Source organism: Prionailurus viverrinus, chromosome C1 (genome assembly GCF_022837055.1).
Source record: "Prionailurus viverrinus isolate Anna chromosome C1, UM_Priviv_1.0, whole genome shotgun sequence".
Lineage (NCBI taxonomy): Eukaryota > Metazoa > Chordata > Mammalia > Carnivora > Felidae > Prionailurus > Prionailurus viverrinus.
Genome location: NC_062568.1, coordinates 21,426,429 through 21,449,508, shown reverse-complemented (window position 1 = coordinate 21,449,508; position 23,080 = coordinate 21,426,429). Strand labels below are relative to the sequence as shown.

Genomic DNA, 23,080 nt, shown 5'->3' with positions numbered 1-23,080 from the left:
ATATTTTGCCCGCAAATAAATCTTCCAGGTCCAGAACATAGTAAGTATTCAATCTAATAGGTGACACTATAATTGACTAAATTGGTAAAGACCAGGGCTGAAAGGTGGGAACTCAAGGAGTATACAAATGTTGTAATTTTTTTTAAATGGGGAGGCGGCTGGGTGACTCAGTTAAGCATCCAACTTTTGATTTCGGCTCAAGTCATGATCTCACAGTCATGAATTCAAACCCCATGTGGGGCTCCATGTGGAGCCAGCTTAAGATTCTGTCCCTCTCCCTCTGCTCCTACCCCACTTGGGTTCCCTCCCTCTCTCCCTCTCTGCCTCTCTCTCTCTCTCAACAATAAATAGTTCCCAACTTAAAAATACACACACAGACACACACAAAAAGGAGATCAATTTACATATACTCTCAACTAATAAACTCCTGAAGTCAATGAGGGCTCCCTGCATGCAGACTGAAGTTTTTAATTTTGACTATACGTATTGGCTAAAATATGCAAAATTTTCAGCCTTGTCTATAGCCTATTCAAGAATAGGAAAGATGTTTACTTTTAGCTAAAGAGCTTACATTATTCCTATATGGATTTTTCCTAGGTAGAGCAGTTGAGTAACTCATTTTTAAACAGTATGTATATATTCATACATAGTTCAACAAACAAAACATTTTAAAAATTCACCAAAGTTTTATAACTTAAAGATTATGGCACTAAAGTTTTAGAAAACTTATTTCCACTTAACGTACCTTGAAATCAAGACAAAATCGCTGCTATACACAGAACAGTAAAAGGACTAAGAGTAATTTTGCACTTACACTGCCACATTTTTTCTAATGGTATATTCATCCAAATCATCATCAGAGCTGCTATCAGTTGCATCAGAATCCAGACCTTCTTCAACATGAGACAACAGCCCTGTAGCGGACAGTGCAAATCTTTGGATTTCTGCAGCTGTACACCGTGCAAAGCCATTTTTTGTATCACTCCACAATTTATTCTCTGCAGTCAACATGTTGACTTCTGGCTTAATTTCAGTGCATTTAGGTAAACTGCTATCCAAAATTGTGGTAGGTTCATGAAATATCTTCATTTGGGGGAGTTGATGTTTCACAGAAAATTTCATTTGTTGACCATAGTGCTTAACAACATGCTTTGCCAGGAGCATCTGCAAATGTTTCTGAGTTCTTCTAGCCTGGCTAAGTAAAATTTTCTGTTTACTTACACAATGAAGTAAACGAGCATTCACTTCTTCCTCTTTTTCAGCAGCTGAGAAACCAACAGGCACATTTGAGTGGCCAGGCCCACTTTTCTTTTGAGCACAGTGCAATAAACCTTTTTTAACTTCAGCATCAGTAACTTTATCCAAAAGTGCATTCTTTTGGTACCATTTACAGTTTTGTAGTTGTACTTTATCTACATTAATGTCTTTGGTTGTATTTGAATCCAGAATAATTTGTACATCTGTCATGCACTGGCTTGTGGTATCTGACAGAGGTTCCTTTTTGATGAACTCTTCAGAATGAGAATGACAGATTTTACTAAGCTGAATGTTGCTGCCATTACACAGTATGTTTTTCAGCTTACTGCAATTAGGTTCCCCTAATTTCCTTTGTTTGTAATTTTCATTGTATTTATTTAATGTAGAATTTGAACTCATTAAAAGAACCGTCTGATAATGCTTTGACGACTGAGAGGAGCCAAAATGTTTTAAATTCACAAAGTTAGTGTTAAGAGTAGGTTCAGGAGTTGGAAATCCCAGCATCTGAGACAAAGTGTCTTCCTTTAACTTTTCATCTACAGTTCTTGGACTTTCCATGCATAGCATCTTGTCAGACTCCATGGTACTTGGTAAAGATGAAAAGCAGATACCCTTTGTTGCTGCCTCCCTCAAAGCTGGGGTCATGGCGAATCCTGCAGATAATTACTGGAAACCTAAAATAATGTAAAAATAAATGATCAAATATCTAGAAAAAAAGTTTATGCTTACACTTTTTCCAAGGGCAACATTTTCAATGTTTCTGATTAAAATGTAAATGAAACCAAATTCCTCCTTTATTTCCCAACGCCTAATAATATCTCTGTTCTCTCCTAATTCGTAACGAATTCAACAAAGACTAAACTATTCTTCACTCTGACTGTGGGCCCAATTCCAAAAACTCCAATTATGGTTGCACATTACCTAGCACGTGTTAGACAAATGCTTGTGGATGTGCCTCAGGACTCCTTTTTCCTTTCCTTTTTTTTTTTTTTTTGAGACAATGTTTAGTGAAAGGCAAAAGAAAAAAATTCCAACCTGGAATTGGGGAATTATATTTGAAAATGTAACTTAATCTCATATTTTCTGCCAAAGTAAGAATTACTTATCTTTATAAAATATAGTAAGTTGCTCAAAACATCCATTTCTCAACTTAAATTGCATAATCTGAACAGTATAAATATTAACTAAAGCTAAATGTTAAAAGATGTAAGTAACTGAACTAGAAATTAAAAAGTATATAATTTCACAACTGTTAAAAATAATATGATAGCAAAAACTTGCTTGATAAGCAATGTGCAAAATTTTTCTGAAAAAGCATCTGTAATAATTTTTTTCCCTTTTCACAATGTAGAGTCATCAGTTATCATTATAAAAGCTGTTACTCCTGCCTGGAAAATAGTGGGGGCTGTAACAGATAACTACTAAAGATTAATCCTATAATTAAACAAATTTCATTGTATTTTATCAAAAGAAAAAGTGTATATACCATACAGTCTGATTCATTAAAAAAGTTAATCCTTGGGGCGCCTGGGTGGCGCAGTCGGTTGAGCCTCCGACTTCAGCCAGGTCACGATCTCGCGGTCTGGGAGTTCGAGCCCCGCCTCCGGCTCTGGGCTGATAGCTCAGAGCCTGGAGCCTGTTTCTGATTCTGTGTCTCCCTCTCTCTCTGCCCCTCCCCCGTTCATGCTCTGTCTCTCTCTGTCCCAAAAATAAATAAACGTCGAAAAAAAAAATTAAAAAAAAAAAAAAGTTAATCCTTTACCATTGAAAATTATGAAGACTGAATAGTGAAAAAATTTGTATATCATTAAAAATTACGACTTTTATAAGATACTGTGCAATGATACTACATAAGTTTTGTTTCAACGCATGACAGTTAATAGTCATTTAAATGGCCACACTCTCATATCGTATGTCCCCAGGTGCTAGCTGTTAACTCTATACCCTCATTCCTATATAGAAAAACACAAAACCAAAAGGGGATTCTTTGCAAAGACTAGCAAATATGCTCAAAGGTAAAAAAGCATGAAAGTTTCAATGCAGTTAAAAAAAATACTTAAAAGCAAGTTATAGTCTAGGAGAATATATTGGCAACATATATAATAGAAAATAATTTGTATCCAAAATACATAAAGGACTCCTACAAATGAGGAAACTAGTTAGACACTTCACAGATGACATCCAAATGGTCATTAAACACATACTCAATCTCACTAGTAATGAAGGAATTATAGACTAATAAAGCAAGAGAACAGTTTCCCAATCACTAAATTTAAAATAATGTTTTAGGGGCGCCTGGGTGGCGCAGTCGGTTAAGCGACCGACTTCAGCCAGGTCACGATCTCGCGGTCCGTGAGTTCGAGCCCCGCGTCAGGCTCTGGGCTGATGGCTCAGAGCCTGGAGCCTGTTTCCAATTCTGTGTCCCCCTCTCTCTCTGTCCCTCCCCCGTTCATGCTCTGTCTTTCTCTGTCCCCAAAATAAATAAACGTTGAAAAAAAAATTTTTTTTAATAAAAAATAAATAAATAAAATAAAATAAAATAAAATAAAATAAAATAAAACAAAATGTTTTAAATCTAAAATATCACTTATTATGACAATGTGGGTAAATAAGATTTCTCACATCTATTTGGACTATAAGTTAACTCTAAATTTGACATTAATTTGGAAAATGTATTTGTCACAAGTGCACAAGACAGCAGTGTTTGTAACAGCAAAATATTCTTTCAAAGCAACCTAGATAGCTAGCAATAAGAGGATGCATAATAAAGCACAATGGAATACTATACAGCAACTAAAAAGAATGATCTCTATATATATATCAATATGCACAAATCTAAGAGTATAAAGTTAAAAAGAATGGTACAGTATATGCTACCAAATAAATACAATACAAACACAAGCTCTCTTTGCTAGAACTACTGTGAGAATGAGAATCATTCTCAGTAATCAAACTGTCAACTTTCAAGAAAATGTTGATGTCACTCTGAAGAGACGCACTGTTATTGTGAAGGGTCCCAGAGGAACCCTGCAAAGGAATTTCAATTACCTCAATGTAGAACTAAGTCTCCTTGACAAGAAAAAGAGGTTCCGAGCTGACAAATGGTGGAGAAACAGAAAAGAACTGGCTACTATTCCCACTATCTATAGTCATAATCAAGGGCATTACACTGGCTTCCGAGATGAGATCTGTGTATTCTCACTTCCCCATCAACACTGTTAGTTATAAAAATGGTTCTCTTGTTGAAATCCAAAATTTCTTGGGTGAAAATACTTCCACAGGATTTGGATGAGACCAGGTGCTGCTTGTTCAGTATCTCAAGCCAAGATAGATGAGTTAATTCTTGAAGAAAATGACATTGAACTTGTATCAAACGCAGCTGCTTTGATTCAACAAGCTACAACAATTAAAAACAAAGATATCAAAAAAAATTCTTGGATGGCATCTATGTTTCTGAAAAAGGAACATTTCAGCAGGCTGATAAATAAGATCTAAGTTGTCCAGCTATGGAAACACCAAGAGGCCAGATGTATTTTAGACTTGAGGTATTTTAACTTTTTTTTAAGTTTTTTCATTTATGAGAGACAGAGACAGAGACAGCGCCTGAGTGGGGGAGGAACAGAGAGAGACAGGGAGACACAGAATCCGAAGCAGGCTCCAGGCTCTGAGCTATCAGCACAGAGCTTAACATGGGGCTCGAACTCATGAACTGTGAGATCATGACCTGAGCCAAAATCAGACGCTTAACTGACTGAGCCACCCAGGCGCCCCTGAGAGATTTTAAAAATACAATAAAACCTGCATTGATATGGGGGGGGGGGGGAAATACAAACAGAAGACCACACCATATATATGTGTGTGCGTGTTTATGTGTTTACAAGAATAAAAAATGAACCAGAAAAATGCCCACCAAATCTGTGAATATCTGTGAGCTGCACATCAGATAACTTCCATGAAACAGAACTAAAAGTGGTAGTTTAAGAGGAGTTGAGTTTCAACTACAAACTTTAGTACTGGGAGGAAAATGACTTAAATGCAAAATGAACAAATGTTATTGGTTGTTAATTCTATGTGATAAAAATATAGATGTTTGGGGGCACCTGGCTGGCTCAGTCAATACAGCATGCAACTCTTGATCTCAAGGTTGTGAGTTCAAGCCCCACATTGCATGTAGAGATTACTTTAAAAATAGAGAGATGTTTGCTCTTTTTATATTTTTCTGTGTAATGTCTCAAAAAAATATAGACATTCTTCTCTCCCTAAAGTCTATTTTTAGTTTCTAATTTTATAAGAAATATTCTATTATATTGTAATCTATAAACATCTACAATAGTATTTAGATAACTACACTGCTCTCTAAGGAAAACTGTGTTAATCACAGATGAGGTAGTCATATTCAAAAGGTCCTATACTCTATCCCCTCCCTCCCCACCTTCTCTCTCTCACTTTGAACAAGGTGCTAGAAACATAATTAAAGTGACTAGTAGCAGAGGCAGAAGGTAAAATGTCATGAGGCAGCAGAGTTCATCTTAGGCCCTTGATAAACTAAATATAAGGGGAACTAAAAATAAGAGGTAAAAAAATAAAGAGATTAGTAGTTAAGAAGTAGAGCTGGTAGCAAAAAAAAAAAAAAAAAAAAAGAAAGAAAGAAAAAATGCAGATTTAGACTGGCTAAGACACATTTATGGTATAGAACTAGAATAAAACACACACAAAAAAAAAACTCTGGTGAGATCTCTAGGGCTTACTTGGTAGTATCTACCAGTTTCTAAAATGATCTTAATAATCCCCATCTCCTGGTATTCATGCCCTTTCTATTGGAGTATGGACTGGATTTAGTGACTTGCTTCTAGCAAACAGAATGCAGGAGAGGTGACGGGATGGCACTTCTGAGATTAGGTTACAAAGGGACTGTGGCTTTCATCTTGTCACCCTCATTCTGGAATGCCAGCTTCCATGCTGCGAACTGGGAAGACCCACATGGCAAAGGACTAATGTCTCCAGCAACAACTACCTAAAGCCTGCCAAAAGTTATGCCAGTGTTCTGAGAGACAGATCCTTCCCCACTCAAGCCTTCAGATGACAGAAGACCCAGCCAACACATGGAATGCAGCCATGTGCAAAATCTTGAGCCGGAAGCACCCAGCTAAGCCATGCTTAGATTCCTGATGCACGGAAGCTGTGAAATAGACATTAAATTGTTACAAAGCAATAGGTAACTAATACACTTGGATATGAAGACTTTTGGGTTCTAGTCTCTGGAAGCCCCATCCATATCACAGTTACCATTCTAGGATTTCCATAAAGTGCTTCTATATTCTATTCCCAAGCATATCCTTATAAAATTCCCAGCCTCAAGCCTTTCTACTTTGCATCTAAACGAAACTCCTAAAAATAGACGTCTCCTGTAAATAAGAGATTAAACTGTGTTTGTATAGTTTTTTTTTTTTTTAATGTGATGTATCATACTGATTGATTTGCAAACATTGAACTATCCTTGCATCCCTGGAATAAATCTCACTTAATATTTAGTTTTATCATGAAACATAAGTGCATTTAATCTAATTTTAAATTATTAAATATGCGATCATTACATATTAACAATGTATCCTGATTATCCTAAACTTTACCACTTCTGACTTCCTCCATATTACATAAACTACATTTACCACTAATATTTCTAAGGATCTATGAAGGCTTGGATTTTTGACTATTTTGTTAACTACAGGCATCCCTCATTTTATCATACTTCACTTTATTACACTTCACAGATTGTGCATCTTTTACAAAGTGAATGTTTGTGGTAACCCCACATCAAGCAAGTCTACCGATGCCATTTTTTCAACAGCATATGCTCACTTCATGTCTATGTCACATTTTCATTATTCTCACAATATTTCAATTCTCACAATATTTTCATTATTATTATATATGTAATGGTTATCTTGATTGGTGATTATGACTCACTGAAAGCTCAGATAACAGTTTTCAGCAACAAAGTATTTTTATAAATTCAGGTATGTACAGTTGACCCTTCAACAATGAAGGGGTTAAGGGTGCCAACTACCAATGCTATTGAAAATCCATATATAACTTTGACTCCCCAAAACTTAACTACTAGAAACTTTACCAATAATATAGTCAACACATTTCACGTGTTATATGTAATATATAGTATATTCTTACACTAAAGCTAGAGAAAAAAGTTATTATGAAAATACATTTACAATACTATACTTATTGAAAACATACTATGTGTATAAGTGAACATACACAGTTCAAATCTATGTTGCTCAAGGGTCAATTGTATATTGTTTTTTTTCAGACATAATACTATTGCATATTTAATAGACAACAGTATAGTAAAAACACAACTTTTATGCACTGGAAAGCAAAAAAATTCATTTGACTTGCTTTATTGCAGTATTTGCTTTGTTTTTCAGGATCTAGAACTAAACCCACAATATCTCCAAAGTAGGTTTATCATCAACATGAAAAAGTACCTGACATACAGTAGATGCTCAGTAAATACCTGGTGGATAAATAAGTGGTTACCATTATACTTAGAATAAAATCCAAAGTCGCCCTTTCTATGATCTACAAAGTTCTACATTATCAGGTCCCTGAATGCTTCATATGCTACAGCTCTCTTCTTGGATTTACTACACTCCAACAACACTGGCCTCTGTGCCACTCTTAAAACACACCAGAAAGTCCCTGCTTCAAGGCACTTTGTAATTCTCTCAGCCTGGAACAATCTTCCACAGATAAAATGGCTGGCTCCCTCAATTCATTCATATTTCTGCTCTACGATCACCTCACCAGAGTCTTGGCTTGACTAATACATGTTAAATAGCTTGAGCCCCTCAACTCATGACACTCCATTCCCTCATAATGTTTATTATTCCTGATAGCACTAATCATTACTTATTATTTTATTACATTCTATTGAGGAATTTATTTTAAGAGAACTATATTTTGGTCAATATTCTAATCACTGGCACTGAAAACAATGCCTGGTACACAAAAATTGTCAGATATTTATTGACTGAATTAATAACAAATGAGTCATGATTATGAAATGTGTTCAGAGATTTAGGTAGTAATAAATAGCAACAACACCTATTTTAATTATTTTTAAAATAATATATTAGGAAAAGGAGAATTGTTTAAAGAGCATCTACGCAAAAGCCTAAGCATTACTTCACCATTAATGATGAAAGACTGAATGCCTTTGCCCTATGATTGGTAATGAGTCAAGTGTTCTCACCACTCCTATTCATCACCATACTATTGGCCTAGCCTGTGGAATAGATGAAGAAAGAATAAAAGACACATATTGGAAAGGAAAAAGTAAAACTGTTTATATTCACAGATGAAATGATTTTCTACATAGAAAATCCCAAGAGATCTATACAAAGAGCTCCTAGATCTAATGAGTTTACTAAGGTAGCAGATAAGGTCAAGATACAAATATCATTTGTATTTCTAAAATTAAAAACTGAAAATAAAAAACACCAATTAAAAAATCAAGGAAGACCTAAATAAATGGGAGTGATACACTGTGTTTATGTATTAGTTTATTCAATATTGTTAGAGTGTTAATTCTTCTTAAACTGATCTACAGATTCAACACAATCCCAATTAATCTTGGCAGAATTTTTTGCTGATATCAACAAGCCAATTCAAAAATATACTGGAAAAGGCATGGAACTAGAAACTAAAACAAGAAAAACAACAAAGCTAGAGGATTCAAACTACCTATTTACCTAAAGTAGTCAAAATAAGTGTGGCACTGGTAAAAGAATGAACACTTAACAGAAAGAATACAGGGCTCCAAAACAAACCAGCACACATATGGTCAACTGATTTTTGACAAAGATACAATGGCAATTCATTAGTAAAAAGGCTAGTTTTTTAAACAGTAAAAACTAGTAAAAAGTTTTTAGTTTTAGTAAAAACTAGTAAAAAGACTAGTTTTTTTAAACACTGTTCTGGAGATAACTGTATGCAAAAACCTGAAACTTAATCCATACCTCACATGTTATATAAAAATGGTCACATCCAATAGAATGGATCACAGACATAAAAGTTAACTTAAAATCATAAGACTTCTAGAAAAATATGCAAAAGAAAATCTTTGATTCTGGGTTAGACAAAGATTTTTTGGATAGAACGCCAAAAACGTTATTCATAAAGAAAAAAATGATAGACTTCCTCAAAGTTAAAATACTTGATAAACTAGACTTCCTCAAAATTAAAATACTAAATAAACAAAAGAAATTATTTAAAACGTAACTTAGGAGTTTCTGACATATATATGCACAAGACATATGTTTAAGTTAGTAGAAATCAGATGTGCATACTCGTGAAAGATAAGGAGTTACCATTCAGGTTAACTCTAAATAATGGTTTCAACCATTACATAGTTTTAAATTGTTAACTATTTTCAGTCACCGGCTCATTTTTAGGCATAATGGACAACTGGTTAGAGGCAGATACATAAGGAATACTGATTTAGAGCATAAAATAATGAATTCTGCAAATTCACCTCAATATTGAGCTAAACAATTCCTGGTGACTGATGTTGATTTGTCCCAAAAGTCCAAGTTCTTGAGTTTTCACACTACAGGTGGCAGTCAATTGTTCAACATACTGTAGCTTTTTTCCCCCTAGGAGTACATACACTACAATGTGTTGATGCGGACTCTACAGCCATAATTTTCTTGCAAGTATTTTGGAATGATATATGTTTCTAGTATTTTTGTGCTTGCACAGAGTTTTGATGATGGTTGCTTTTTTCCTTATTTAAGGAAAAAAATGGCCAAACAAATTTTAAAGACTTACAAATACCAACTATAAAAAAATGCCAACACGTTAAAAAAAAATGACATAAGGGGGCGCCTGGGTGGCACAGTCGGTTAAGCATCCGACTTCAGCCAGGTCACGATCTCGCAGTCCGTGAGTTCGAGCCCCGCGTCAGGCTCTGGGCTGATGGCTCGGAGCCTGGAGCCTGTTTCCGATTCTGTGTCTCCCTCTCTCTCTGCCCCTCCCCTGTTCATGCTCTGTCTCTCTCTGTCCCAAAAATAAATAAACGTTGAAAAAAAAAATTAAAAAAAAAATGACATAAGCTTAATTCCATAGCTGTATTCCGCATGATCACAATTATTTTATAGCACTTAAAGGTATCTCCAGGATTCAGAAGTCAATTTAAAAAACAAGACAGTGAGAATATCTGGCTACAACTCATCTGGTTTTCATTTGAGTATAAAGACTGTCCATACCACAACATGTTATTTATAGAGAAGTACTCATGAATGGCAGCTGAAAACCAATTTCATCTTTTAAAAACAAAACAAAATAAAAACTTTCCAAAAGTTACAGAAATAAACAAGTTGAAAAAAAAAAGAATTAACTTTTTAAAAGCAGAAAATGAAGAAATGGCCAACTTTGAGTCATAAATATAGTTTTGTCTATTTTTGGTAGAAGCTAGATTTTTAACCTCCATTTAATATATATTCAATCTAAAACCAAACATTTAACAATTCAATTTATACACATTTATTGATCAACATGTAACAGACACTATCCCAGTTACTAGAAACATAAGAGTGAACATGAAAAATAAGGTTTCCATTCTCACAGAGCTTACATTCTAGCAAATGGTAGATATAGAATAAATACACAAATAAGAAAATATCAAGCAAATAAGGATTCCATAGTGTTTTTGTAAAAAATTAAAGAGTGATACAGCATGCCAGCATTGGGAGTTAATTTAGATTTGTAGATGAACAAAGGCCTTTGTGTTGGTGACATCTGCTCTGAGACCTGAAATGACAATAACATGCCAACCAAGATTTGGGGGTAAGAGCCTTCCAAGAAAAAGGCAACTAATAAAAACCTCGAAAGCAGAAATAAATTTGTTGTGTTTGTGGAATAAAAATAAGAAACATATCTAGAATATAATGAGCCAGAGAGAGAAAGTAAGAGGAAATAAGATCAGAGAAGCAAATGGTTTGCACAGACATTTTATGTAAGTCAAAGGAAAACTACTGAAGATATTTGGATAAGGTAGAAATGTGATCTAATTTACATTTTTATTTTTAAAAAATTACTCTCTAGCTGTTCCATAGAGAAAAGGTTTGTATGGAGAAAGAATGGAAATACCTTCCAGGAACAGAAGTAGGGAGATCGAAAAGCTACTTGAAGTAATCTAAACAAGAGATGGTACTGGTGGCTTAAACTAGTGAGGTAGTTGAGTAAAAAAAAAAAAAAAAAAAAACCAAAAAAAAAAGGATGAATCTAAGATATGTTTCAAGACAGTTAACAAAACTTTTGTCAGCCAAGATTTCGTGGGGCCTAAGGTAAAGAAAGCAATTAAGTATGACTCTTAGATTTTTGGGTTGAGCAACTGAGTGGTTAGTGATGTTATTTTCTGAAATTGGGCAGACTTGGGGTAACAGGTGGTTGAGGGAGAAAGAACTTTCTGGGTTATGTTGAGTTTGAAGTACCTATTAGCCATCCAAGTGGAAGCAGTCAGATAAACAAGTCTAAAGTTCAAGCAAAAATTCATAGTTAGAGATATTATTTTGGGAAGTCGTTGGTTATAAATAGTATTTAAAGCCAAAGGACTAGAAGAGTTTATCTAGGGAGAGAATATAGGTAAAGAAGAGAAAGGAGCCCAGGATCAAGCCCTGGAGTGCATTCACATTTGGGGGGGGGGGGGGGGGGAAAGGGGCACAAAGGAGGAGGAGCTACCAAAGAAGAAGAGTCCTAAAAAGTCCAGTTGGTAATGAGAAGGAAATTCCCAAGTGTGTGGCAACTGAGATCTCAAAGTGTTTAAAAGTATATAAAGAAAACAGGAGCAGGTCCATCAAATTACAGTGAAGTCAAATAAAATAAGGATAACAAAGTGACATATGATATATTACTTTCTAAGCAATCTGTTGAAAAGCTTTGCTTTTTCTCCGTTAAGAGTGAATTAAAGAAATACCCAAACCCAGCTCCTTCTAGCCATCCTGTTCTTACCTAAGAGGAGGAAAAAAACCCCAGAAGCATTTGTGCAGTTCACAGCCCAGGGGCACAGGCTTCCTAAAAGACAGACCTAATCATCAGACTATAGAATGCTTCCCCAACATCTTAGTGAAGGGCTATTTACTGGAGTTCCTTTTACCCAATATATCATGTCCCCTTTTTTGACAAGAAATTATAAGGCATACCAAAGGGTAAAATATAGTTTGAAGAGACAGAGCAAGCATCAGAACCAGACATAGATATGGAAGGAATGTTAGAATCATGAAACTATAAATTTAAAAGAACTTAAACAACAAGCTATAATTAATTTGCTAAGGGCTCTAAAGGAAAAAAAGTAGATGGCATGCAAGAACGGATGCATCATCATAAAAGCAAAGAGATGGAAATTCTAAGAAAGAATCAAAAAGGAATTAGCTAGAGATCAATAACACTGTAACAAAAATGAGAATGCCTTTGATGGGCTCAACAGTAGACTGGACATGGCTGAGAAGAGAATCTCTGAGCTTGAGGATATGCCAACAGAAACTTCCAAAAGTGAAAAGCAAAGAGGAAAAAGACAAAACAACACAAAACAAAACCCAGGGAGAGAACAACCAAGAACTGTGGGAAAACTACAAAATGTGTTTACATGTAATGGGAATACCAGAAGGCAAAGATGAAAAAGAACTATTTGAATAACAATTAAGAACTTCTCCAAATTAATTTGATATCAAACTACAGATTCCGAAGTTCAGAGATCATACAAGACAAATGCCAAAAGTAAATTAAGATAGCATATGTCACCAGATAAATGAAGCACTATATTAAAATTATATTACATTAAGTTATACACAATAGCATACTCACAATACTTCATGTAAAAATTTTTACTAAAAATTACTTATCATATATATTTTTCCCACTAAAATGAAAGCCACATGAAGGCAGGGTTTGAATGTTTTCGTTCAGTACTGTATCCTATAATATTGCTTGGCACACAGCAAGCAGGCCCTTAATAAGTATTTCTTCAACTAATAGCATCAAATATAACAAATTTACAATTGACCCTTAAACAACATGGGTTTGAACTGTGTAGGTTCACTTAAATGTGCTGTTTTTTTTTTTTTTTCCAGTAAATACAGAACAGGTACTATAAATGTACTGTCTCTCATGACTTTCTTTATAACATTTTCTCAGGCTTATTTTATTGTAACAGAATATATAGCACATATAACATACAAAATATGTGTTAATCAGCTATTTATGTTATGGCTTCCAATCAACAGTAAGCTATTAGTAGTTGAGTTCTGGGGAGTCAAAAGTTTTATGTAGATTTGTGACTGTATGGGGGTGGTCAGGACCCCTAGCCCCCACGTTGTGCAAGGGCCAGCTATATTTTAAAATGTCAAAGAAGGGGGTGCCTGGGTGGCTCAGTAAAGCGGCTGACTTCGGCTCAGGTCATGATCTCAGGATTCTTGAGTTCAAGGCTGCATCAGTCTCTGTGCTGACAGCTTGGATCCTGCAGCCTGCTTCGAATTCTGTGTCTCTCTCTGCCCCCTCCCCTGCTTGCACTCTCTCTCTCAAAAATAAACAAACATTAAAAAAAAAAAAAAATTTTATGTCGAGAAAGGAGGTACATGAGATTTTACTATGAAAGGAGTCTTAAGGCTAGGAAATAGTAGTATAGAACATTGCTGTCCAACAAAAATATGATGTGAGTTACACATTTCATTTTAAACTTGCTACTTTAAAAAGTAAAAAAAAAAAACAACAAACAAAAAAAACATGAAATTAATTTTAATTCCACTGAACCCATTATACACAAAATATTATTTCAATCTGTAATATAAACATATCTTGAAGGGAAATTGTATGTTTTGTATGTTTGCTAAGTCACAAAATCCAGGGTTTTTTACATTTAGCATGAACTCAATTTGGACTAGCCACATTTCAAATGCTTGATAGTCACATGTGATTAAAGCCTACCTTACTGGACAGTACAAAGTATAAAGTATATAGTCCCCCTAAGTAAACAAGAATCAACCATTAACTAAAATATTTCAGTTCCCAAAGTTCTTAGCTAAACATATTGTTTAGTATTTTTAGACACTAATAATATTTTATGTTATCCAAAAAGAATATAGAAAAGGCAAATCCTTAAAAAGCTTTCAAAGAAGCATCTTGATCTTATGAATATCTAGTTTCTAATTATTCTGGGTTCTATTATTCAGTTTCTAATCATGCACATAATTGTGTGGGGAACAAAGCATTTAGACCTTAGCTAAATCTAAGAAATTTCTTTCTAGCTGCTAAAATACTGTAAATACTGTACTCTATGTACTGTAGGGACCATTTATTTCATATGCACCTAAGATAATCAGGCAAAACAGGCCCCCCTTCTAAGAGTTTCATATATAGGACTTTAAAGAACCTGAAACAGGTAACAGAGAAAAACTAAACTCCTTTTGACCACAACATAAAAAAGTAAAATATTAAGCAAACAGGATTTAAGAAACAAAACTGCAAGCTTAGGAACCAACCAGTACCCTTTCAAAGAAAGCAACTAGTCAGATTATTCTGATTATCTGTCAAGAAGCAACTGTTCTCGATAATCCAAAAATCAACTATTTCCTGAGCATGAATTTCATTTCTGTGTTTTTACAACAAAGTTTTCAACTAACATTTCAATTTAAATAGTAATTAATTAATTAAATACCTTAGCACATCCAAGCCCCGACATTTTGTGTGTGGCAAAAAACAAAACCAAAAACCCATCTGTTATAAATCTGTTACAGATAATCCACTTAACTAAATAACCCTACAGCCAACAGTCCATTTTTCCAAAAAATACAAACCAGAGAGAAAATTGCAGTGAAACAAGCCAAAGTTTATGCTTTTTTTTTTTAAGTTTATTTATTTATTTTGAGAGGCAGAGAGAGAAATCCAACCAGGTTCCATGCTGTCAGCACAGAGCCCGATGCAGTGCTTGAGTTCATGAACCGTGAGATCATGACCTGAGTCGAAATTGAGTCTGATGCTTAACTGACTGAGCCACCTATGTGCCCTCAAAGTTTATGCCTTTAAATAACAAACATTTAAAAACCACAAAAAATCAAAACTTTTTGTCTTTTGTTTTGGCCATATTAAGCTTCATTATTATATACAATCAAATTAATCCAGTATAAAAAAGAGTCTAAAGTCTGTATCATAAATTATGATATTTGGTCTACAATTTAATCCAACACATTCATTGTGAATTAAGAAAGAAATTAGTTGCTATATTACCACAAATAAAAAGCTTTGCCCTGATGTCTACAAAACATTTCCATTAGTAATTTAATATTTATAAATCAGATTTATGAATTTAGCATTAATTAAATGTAAAACAGTCCTGTAGACCTCATGAGATAAAGTAAATATGTCATCCCTCTAAACTGGCATGTACGTAATGAGATACTTACGATGTCAGTAATTACTGAGTTGGTCCCAACACTTGGCAGATCAAATCTTTACAATATGTAAGTCACATATACCAAATAACGTTTGGCATACATTCTTTAAAAAAAAAATCAAAAGTTTGTTAATCTAGGAGTGCATGGGTGACTCAGTCAGTTGAGCATCCAACTGTTGATTTCAGCTCAAGTCATGATGCCAGCATTGTGGGATTGAGCCCCGTGTTAGGCTCCGCACGAGTGTGGAGCCAGTTTGAGGTTTTCTTTCTCCCTCTGCTACTCCCCTGCTCCCACATGTGCTCTCTTTCCCTCTAAAATAAATAATTTTTTTTTAATTTTTTTTTTCAATGTTTATTTATTTTTGCGACAGAGAGAGACAGAGCATGAACGGGGGAGGGGCAGAGAGAGAGGGAGACACAGAATCGGAAACAGGCTCCAGGCTCTGAGCCATCAGCCCAGAGCCTGACGCGGGGCTCGAACTCCCAGACCGCGAGATCGTGACCTGGCTGAAGTCGGACGCCTAACCGACTGCGCCACCCAGGCGCCCCTAAAATAAATAATTTTTTTAAAAAGTTTGCTACTCTAGTCTATCTTCAGAATTGAAACTGATAGACAATTTAGATAAGAAAAACCATCCTTCCTTCTGAAAATGAAAAAAAAATTAAACGCCAAATCTGATTTTCCACCCCCTAAAATACTCCAGACTTTGACTATGATTTATATTCTAGCACATGAATGTATATCCCACAGAGTCCATGGAAAATATCCTATTCAAATCTACCTAGAACATTAATTTACTCTTTGAACTGGAATCTGGATAATCCCAGTTCTCTTAAATGCAGTAACACAAACTAGGAATTACAGTATCGAAAATAAGGCAGACTCATCTACAAGTTTAAAACAATAAAAACTACCAACAGCATTATGAGAGAGGGAGAAGCCTGAAGTAGGGACAAAAATTATTTTCCACAGTTACAACTTAAATGTGTTTCAGACAGCTGATCCATTATAAAAGTCAGAGAAAGAAAAGGCAAAAAAGCCAAATTCTCTTAGCAAAGTATGAGAGAAGCTCTTTCAAATATTAATAAAATATTTAAAAATTCAAAAATTTAAATTTATAACTCATAAAGAAAAATTCCAATTAAAACAACAGAAGCAATGAGAGTTTATACTGGTATAATTTTACTCCTCAAAAATACAGGAACTGATGGAAGATATAAATATAAAATAGTGTCATGTTTTCAAGGTTTGTTACATACAGGCATTCTCAATTTACAGCAGAAAACACTGCAGTAATTGGCATGACCAGGGTACAGTTGGCTCAGTACTCTGTACTCAGTAATGTTTATAGCAAGAACTTCTTCCACTTTGAAAACTATCCCTAAAAAGGAATTCTCTTTGAAGACTAAAGGAATTTAATTAAAGATAAAGCCACTTGGGTGGCCACATAACACATCAAACAGATCATACTTCAAGCAGAATTATTACTATTCAGTTATAAGTGCATGACTCATAGGAATATAAATGAAGGGTTTTTTTCTGTGTACATCCGCTTGGATCTAGAAATTTACATTTAGAAATACACTATCACATTTGTTTCAATTTAATTTCATGTCGTTAAACAATGATTAATGAATGATCTACTACTAAATAATTTTTTTTAATTACCTTGAAAAACATGCTTGAGAATTCTTGGACTTATAGGACTGGAAACAGACAATACATACAAGGTGCATTACAAATATTAATAAAACCTCAATATTATAAATGAATTCATTTTCTCCCAATTCTGAATACTTATAGAGAACTGCCACATGTGTGTAGAAATAAAACATGCTTCTAAAAACCTTCATTACGAATCAAGTATTAAAAACCTTCATTACGAATGGTCTTCAGATTTTCATTATACTGTCTACAGGCAAGTACAATATTACCATTTTTATTAACATTTGGTTTTTTACTTATCCTACATGGAATAAGGAGCACAGTTCATGGAAATCTCTCTTTAAGACAACATTTAAGAGGAAAAAAATTAAAAGAAATCGTGTGTAAATGATACACCCTCCTTGCCTTTCTAAATTGAAGATAAAATACAGAAAGTAATGTAAGATTGTATTGATAATTTGGGGTCATCCCTATATACAGCATTCCATTAAAGTACTGTAATACAGTCAGGACTTTAGGATAGAGGTAGAAGATGATATGCTTTAAAGTCAGTAAATTGGTTGCAAAGTCCCTATTACCGGTCACTTCTGTTGCAAGTAGCCCCATTCCTTGCAGTTTATAACTTGAGGAACTCAACTAGTAAACAATCCTAAACACAATTCTAAAACCAAAAGAAACAGATTTCTGCCTCCTTCACAATCTAATACAGTATAGACAAATGCAAAAGGACATGAGAGGAAAATAACTGAATAAAGGAAAATAAAAAGTACAGATACATATAAAGTTTATGTAGGTTAAAGGCAGTAAAAGATGTTATAGGCAATAACTGGTGGACTATCAAGAACAATGTGAATAAAACAAAGAAACTTCAGACATTAGGCTTTAAAAAAATAATAACCCAGTAAAGGCTACCTGTGAAACTAGAATGATCAAAATGAAATTTGTAAGTGAATTCTATACAAGATAGATAAATGAATAAAGGAAATGAAATAGTTTAAGTTATTGTGATAAATGGCATAAAAACTGGATGGAGCTCTCGGATAATGTAGCAGTTGAACAATGAGAAGTCACTGGACCTTTTAGTAGACATCTCTGAGAAGAGCAGTGAGTCCCCCACATGAAGGGAGTACTCTAATGAATCAATCACAATGACCGTATGTTGCCAACAATGTACTGGTAAACTCAGTAAGACAAAAAAGGCAAGACATCACTTCCTAATCTTCCAGAGGTCAAAAAGGTAAATATTAATAGCCAAATGGCAAGTATTCACTGATCACTCACTTTGTGATTAGCAGCATGTCAAATATGAAATACACTCTTCTCCTTCCAGCAGCTTACAAGTTAGGAAAATAAAATATATGGGTCACAAGACATCAGTGGAAAAAAAAAATTAATGCAAATTAAAGCAAGATTTTTTTGTTTCAATACTAATAATAACTAGAAGAGGAAAAAAGATATAATGTGAGGTTGGCTCATACACTAGATACACTGTGTCATACTAGTTACAACATTCTGGAAGGTAGTTTGGTGATGTTCAAGAGCCTTAAACACACACACACACACACACACACACACACACACACACAGACTCTGACCTAGTAATTTCTCTTTTACAAACCTAAGGGGGAAAATTTTTTCAAAGATTTATGTAAAAGGTGATTCTCTGTAGTGAAGTTTACACTTTAGCAAAACATCAGAAACATCCCAAACATCTGCCAATAGGAAAAATTTTAAATATGATAGTTACATGATATAATTTTAAGCAACTAAAAATAACTTTTCAAAGACTAATGACATTGGAACGTTTACCAGGTAGAGTTAAATGAAAATAACACATGAACCCAGTTATAGGGAAAATACACAAACAGGCATAGAGAGAAACACAAATTGTATTTTTCTTAGTTGCACTCATCTTTATTTTCCAAATTATTTTATAATAAGATTAAGTAAGCAATTGCTATTTAGAAATGGCACGTATGACGCACAAAAAATAAATGTAAAAAATAAATGTGATAGAACTGGCCTGGATTTTTAAAAAATCATGTGAAACTCTAGAAGGGCTGGGGAAGAGAAATAATGATCACCTAGGTTAAAACTACAGAAAAATGGTGGCAACCTTGACACTGATCTGAGTAAATAGGAGGAAAGTGGAGAAGAATCAAAAATAATAGTTACAACAGATATTAAAGATATTCAAATATATCCTATTTCATGATTCATTCACCGTTTATACTCTTCCAGTATGCTGGATTAAAAAAAACAACAGCAACTGACTTTTGCTATAAAACCGTATTCCTTAGCAATTTCTGTATTTGTAATGCTTGGTGAAGATTTTTACTAACAGAAGGTATTTAATTATCATAACAATCTCTTAAAGCAGGGATAGTATTATGAAACTATCTGCAAGACGAAACAAACATTGAGATGAGAGGGGTTGTGACTTGCCCAAGGAAACAGCTAGTTAAAAACTGGAAACAGCAGAAACCACTCGACGCTAAACCTCTTTCTCAAGTAATCTACATTCCAGAATACCAAGTTTTTCTCCAATATTGAATTATTTTTAAAGCCTCTTTTACCTAGTCAAAAAACACCGCCAGTTTTGTCTGCAGTACTGGTAAATATCTCTTACGTTTAATTGGTAGGTAACAAAACTACCCCAATCCTGCATTTTAAAAACATTCCTACCGACCCAAACTCAGCACCAAGTTAAGCAAACGGAGTTAAGACGAAATAAGTTACCCTCTTAAACTTCACCAGCTGACTAAAGTTTGGGGAATCAAAAAGGAATGTGCTTCCCTCAGTTAAAAAAAATAAGAAGAAATCGCCAAAACCCCCCACCTCCCCGAGCCGCGCCTCACAGCTGATCCGAGGTAAAGGGTGGAGTGGATATGCCGGGCAGGGAACCAAACAAACACTAATTCTCTCGAAGTTAAAAAAGCATTACAAGAGGGTCCATCCAGTGCCTTCCCTCTTGTATGCAAAGCTAGCCTCTTCTTTAATGACTAGAAAACAGCTTTGTATTTCTGGCTACCAATCACCACATATCCTCAAATTTTCCAGCAACGTCGGTTCCTTCAGAACACCTAGAAGCAACACAAACTTGGCAACACCATTCCTTAATAATTCTTTAGATTCCTCTCCACCCCATCTAATTCCAAAGACCAAATCAACGTATGCCTGAAACAAAGTATAAAATAAAGAAAACAAGTGTCACATCTAACACAGCTCCGCTTCAGAGCTCTCCCAAAACAGCCGACACCACAATCGCACCCGGAGAGGAGCGGCCGCTAAATCAAGGGGCGGGCCCAGGAAACCACGTGTTCTTCCTTCTGCGCACGCGCCAGCCAAAACAAAAGGGAGGCCTGCCAAGCCCCTCCCCTGCCCCCACGTGACCGCCCCTAGGACCGCCCCCACCCCTCCCTCCACTCCTTCTCGCCCCTCCCCTCAGCTTCTGCCAAGGCTGTTAGGTTTAGCCGTTTAAATTTGGCTGCGGTCCGACCCCTGCCCTAGAGCGCGATCCTGTGCCGGGACCCAGAGTCCAACAGCCCAGAGGATTCGGGGGGCGAAGGGGCTGCCGTTCGGCTGCCGGGCCCGCAAGTCCACCCGGCGGTCTTCTCCGCTCTCCCCTCCCCGCGCTGCCGCCGTCCCCGGCAGAGGAGACCCACCCCCCTCAGCCCGCCGCTGAGACGCCGGCCACTCGCCTGCTGGGGCGCCCTGGCTCCCCTCCGCCGCCGCACCTTCGGTCCGGCCGTGGTGGGGGCTGCTGAAGTGATCTCTAGCTGCCCGCCCGCCTCCCCCCACCCGGGGCGCCGCTGACTCGTCTCCAGAGCGCGCCCCGCTCCCGCCCCGGCCGCCGCCGCCGCGGTTTAACAGTCCGCCCGCTACCCGCAGCTCCGGGCGGCTCGGGGACAGAACCCTGCCGAGGTGGAGGGGCAGTGGGCGGGGCGCGACGCCAGCCAATGGCAGCGGGGGAGGGGAAGCGCCATGCAAATGAGCGCGGGTGGCGGGGAAACCCCGGCAGGGGGCGGGGCCTGCATAAGCGACTTGGAGCGTTCTGGAAGTGGCTGAAGCGCAACGCCCGAGCCCTGGTGCAGAGGCGCGGCGGCTCCCCGGGGGCGGGTTCCGGGTCGTTCTCGCTTCTTGCCTGTTCCCTTGCCAGCGGGAAACAGGCACGCGCGCGCGCGCACACACGCACCGAAAATACGGGCGGGCGACTTCCCGCCCTTGCTTTGCTATTTCTGTACCACCGTGACAGGAAAAGCAAATCGAAGGGAAAGTCGGGCTGCATTACGCCCTACCGCCCGCGCTCGGGCTGCGCCGGCTCCTGGCGTCCCGACCATCCCGTGTTGCGGCTTGAGGGGCAAGTTTTAAAGCTTTGTCACAGTTGCCAAATCTATACGTCTCCTTGCGTTTGCTTGTATACACGCTCTGCGCTCAAATCCAAAGTCCTAATTCTGTACGACCCTCGAGAGGCCCTGAAATAGGGTGACAAAACTGTCCTGGATCCAGCTGGGTCGTTTTATGGTAAAACTCAGGAGCCGCTGGCTCAAGCATTTTTAAATCTGCACCAAGCTAGTTTGAGTGGCGGTAGAGTTAGCTATGTACCGCAGTAGCGCAAATAAATAAACCGGGTTTTGTGTGGAGATAGTTGGCCAGGGACACATAAAAACGTTTCTGAGAGTTGCACCTGGCCCAGCGCTCCACTCACAACTAAACTACACCCGGACATTTCCCCACACGCGCACTTTTTTTTTTTTAATAAACTTTTTAAAATCTAACTCCTTAGATGATGTACTACAGGTTTTCTTAAGCACCTAATTTACACATAAAAAGATTTAGGGAATAAAGCACACTAGAATTTTAGCTCCAAAAAGACAAATGGCATTATTTCAACCTTATTAATTGGATAAGATCATGGCAGGGGGAGGGGGGAGTCCAAGGAATTGGAGTTACAACAAAGGGTAAGGCATAACACAGATTACTGGAATTAGAAAATAACTGCCTCGTTCTCGATTTTTCTAGTGGATTGGGCCGTTACTGCAATACTTTCTATGACAAGCTGCATTTATAGCAGAGAATGCTTTCTGAAAATTGTTCATGACAATAATTGCACCTTAATATGGGGTAAGGGAAGAATTTCAGGAAATTGATTTACCTTCACTGGAATAAAAATTGTAAGCGAATAGTGTGTTATGAAAATAGTTAAATAAATACTTATTGGATATTTACTATATTCAAAAGGTTGTCCTTGTCCTTTTGGACAGAAATGCAAAAATAAGACATTAAAGTGTTTTACTTATTTTTTGAGTTTATTTTTGAAAGAGAGAGCGTGAATGGGGGAGGGGCAGACAGAGAGGGAGAAAAAGAGAATCTCAAGCCGACTCCGAGCCCCAGCACAGAGCCCAGGGTGGGGGTCAAACTCAGGAAACAGTGGTATCATGACCTGAGCCAAAACCAAGAGTTGGAAGCCTAACCAACTAAGCCACCCAGGTGCCCCTAAATGTTTTATTTTTTAATTAACAGTCTGAGAAGTCAAATGAGTGTTGAGGTAGTTCAAAGGAAAATTTTAATTTGAGCTGGATATTTTTAAAGACTTTGGGCAGAGAAGAGAGAAGACATCAATCAGGAGATAGTATCTTTGAGTAGAGGTTGTGTTTATGATATCATTGGGCTTGAAAAGTACATGTCAACTA

General features: G+C 36.6%; 1 protein-coding gene across 2 annotated transcripts in view; it reads right to left on the bottom strand.

The window, feature by feature from the left end:
- Nucleotides 1-21,262, bottom strand: part of KANSL1L (KAT8 regulatory NSL complex subunit 1 like) — a 133,421-nt gene extending 112,159 nt beyond the window's left edge. The window contains exons 1-2 of one of the 2 annotated variants that reach the window (XM_047868965.1): nucleotides 21,089-21,262; nucleotides 815-1,931 (exon numbers count right to left, since the gene is read on the bottom strand). In XM_047868965.1, the coding sequence (XP_047724921.1) occupies nucleotides 815-1,902 (1,088 nt within the window). In that variant the 5' untranslated portion in view covers nucleotides 1,903-1,931; nucleotides 21,089-21,262. Of the gene's footprint in view, nucleotides 1-814; nucleotides 1,932-18,668; nucleotides 19,146-21,088 lie in introns of those variants that run through there. The other variant, XM_047868964.1, reaches the window with a different exon arrangement.
- Between the last annotated feature and the right edge of the window lie 1,818 nt (nucleotides 21,263-23,080).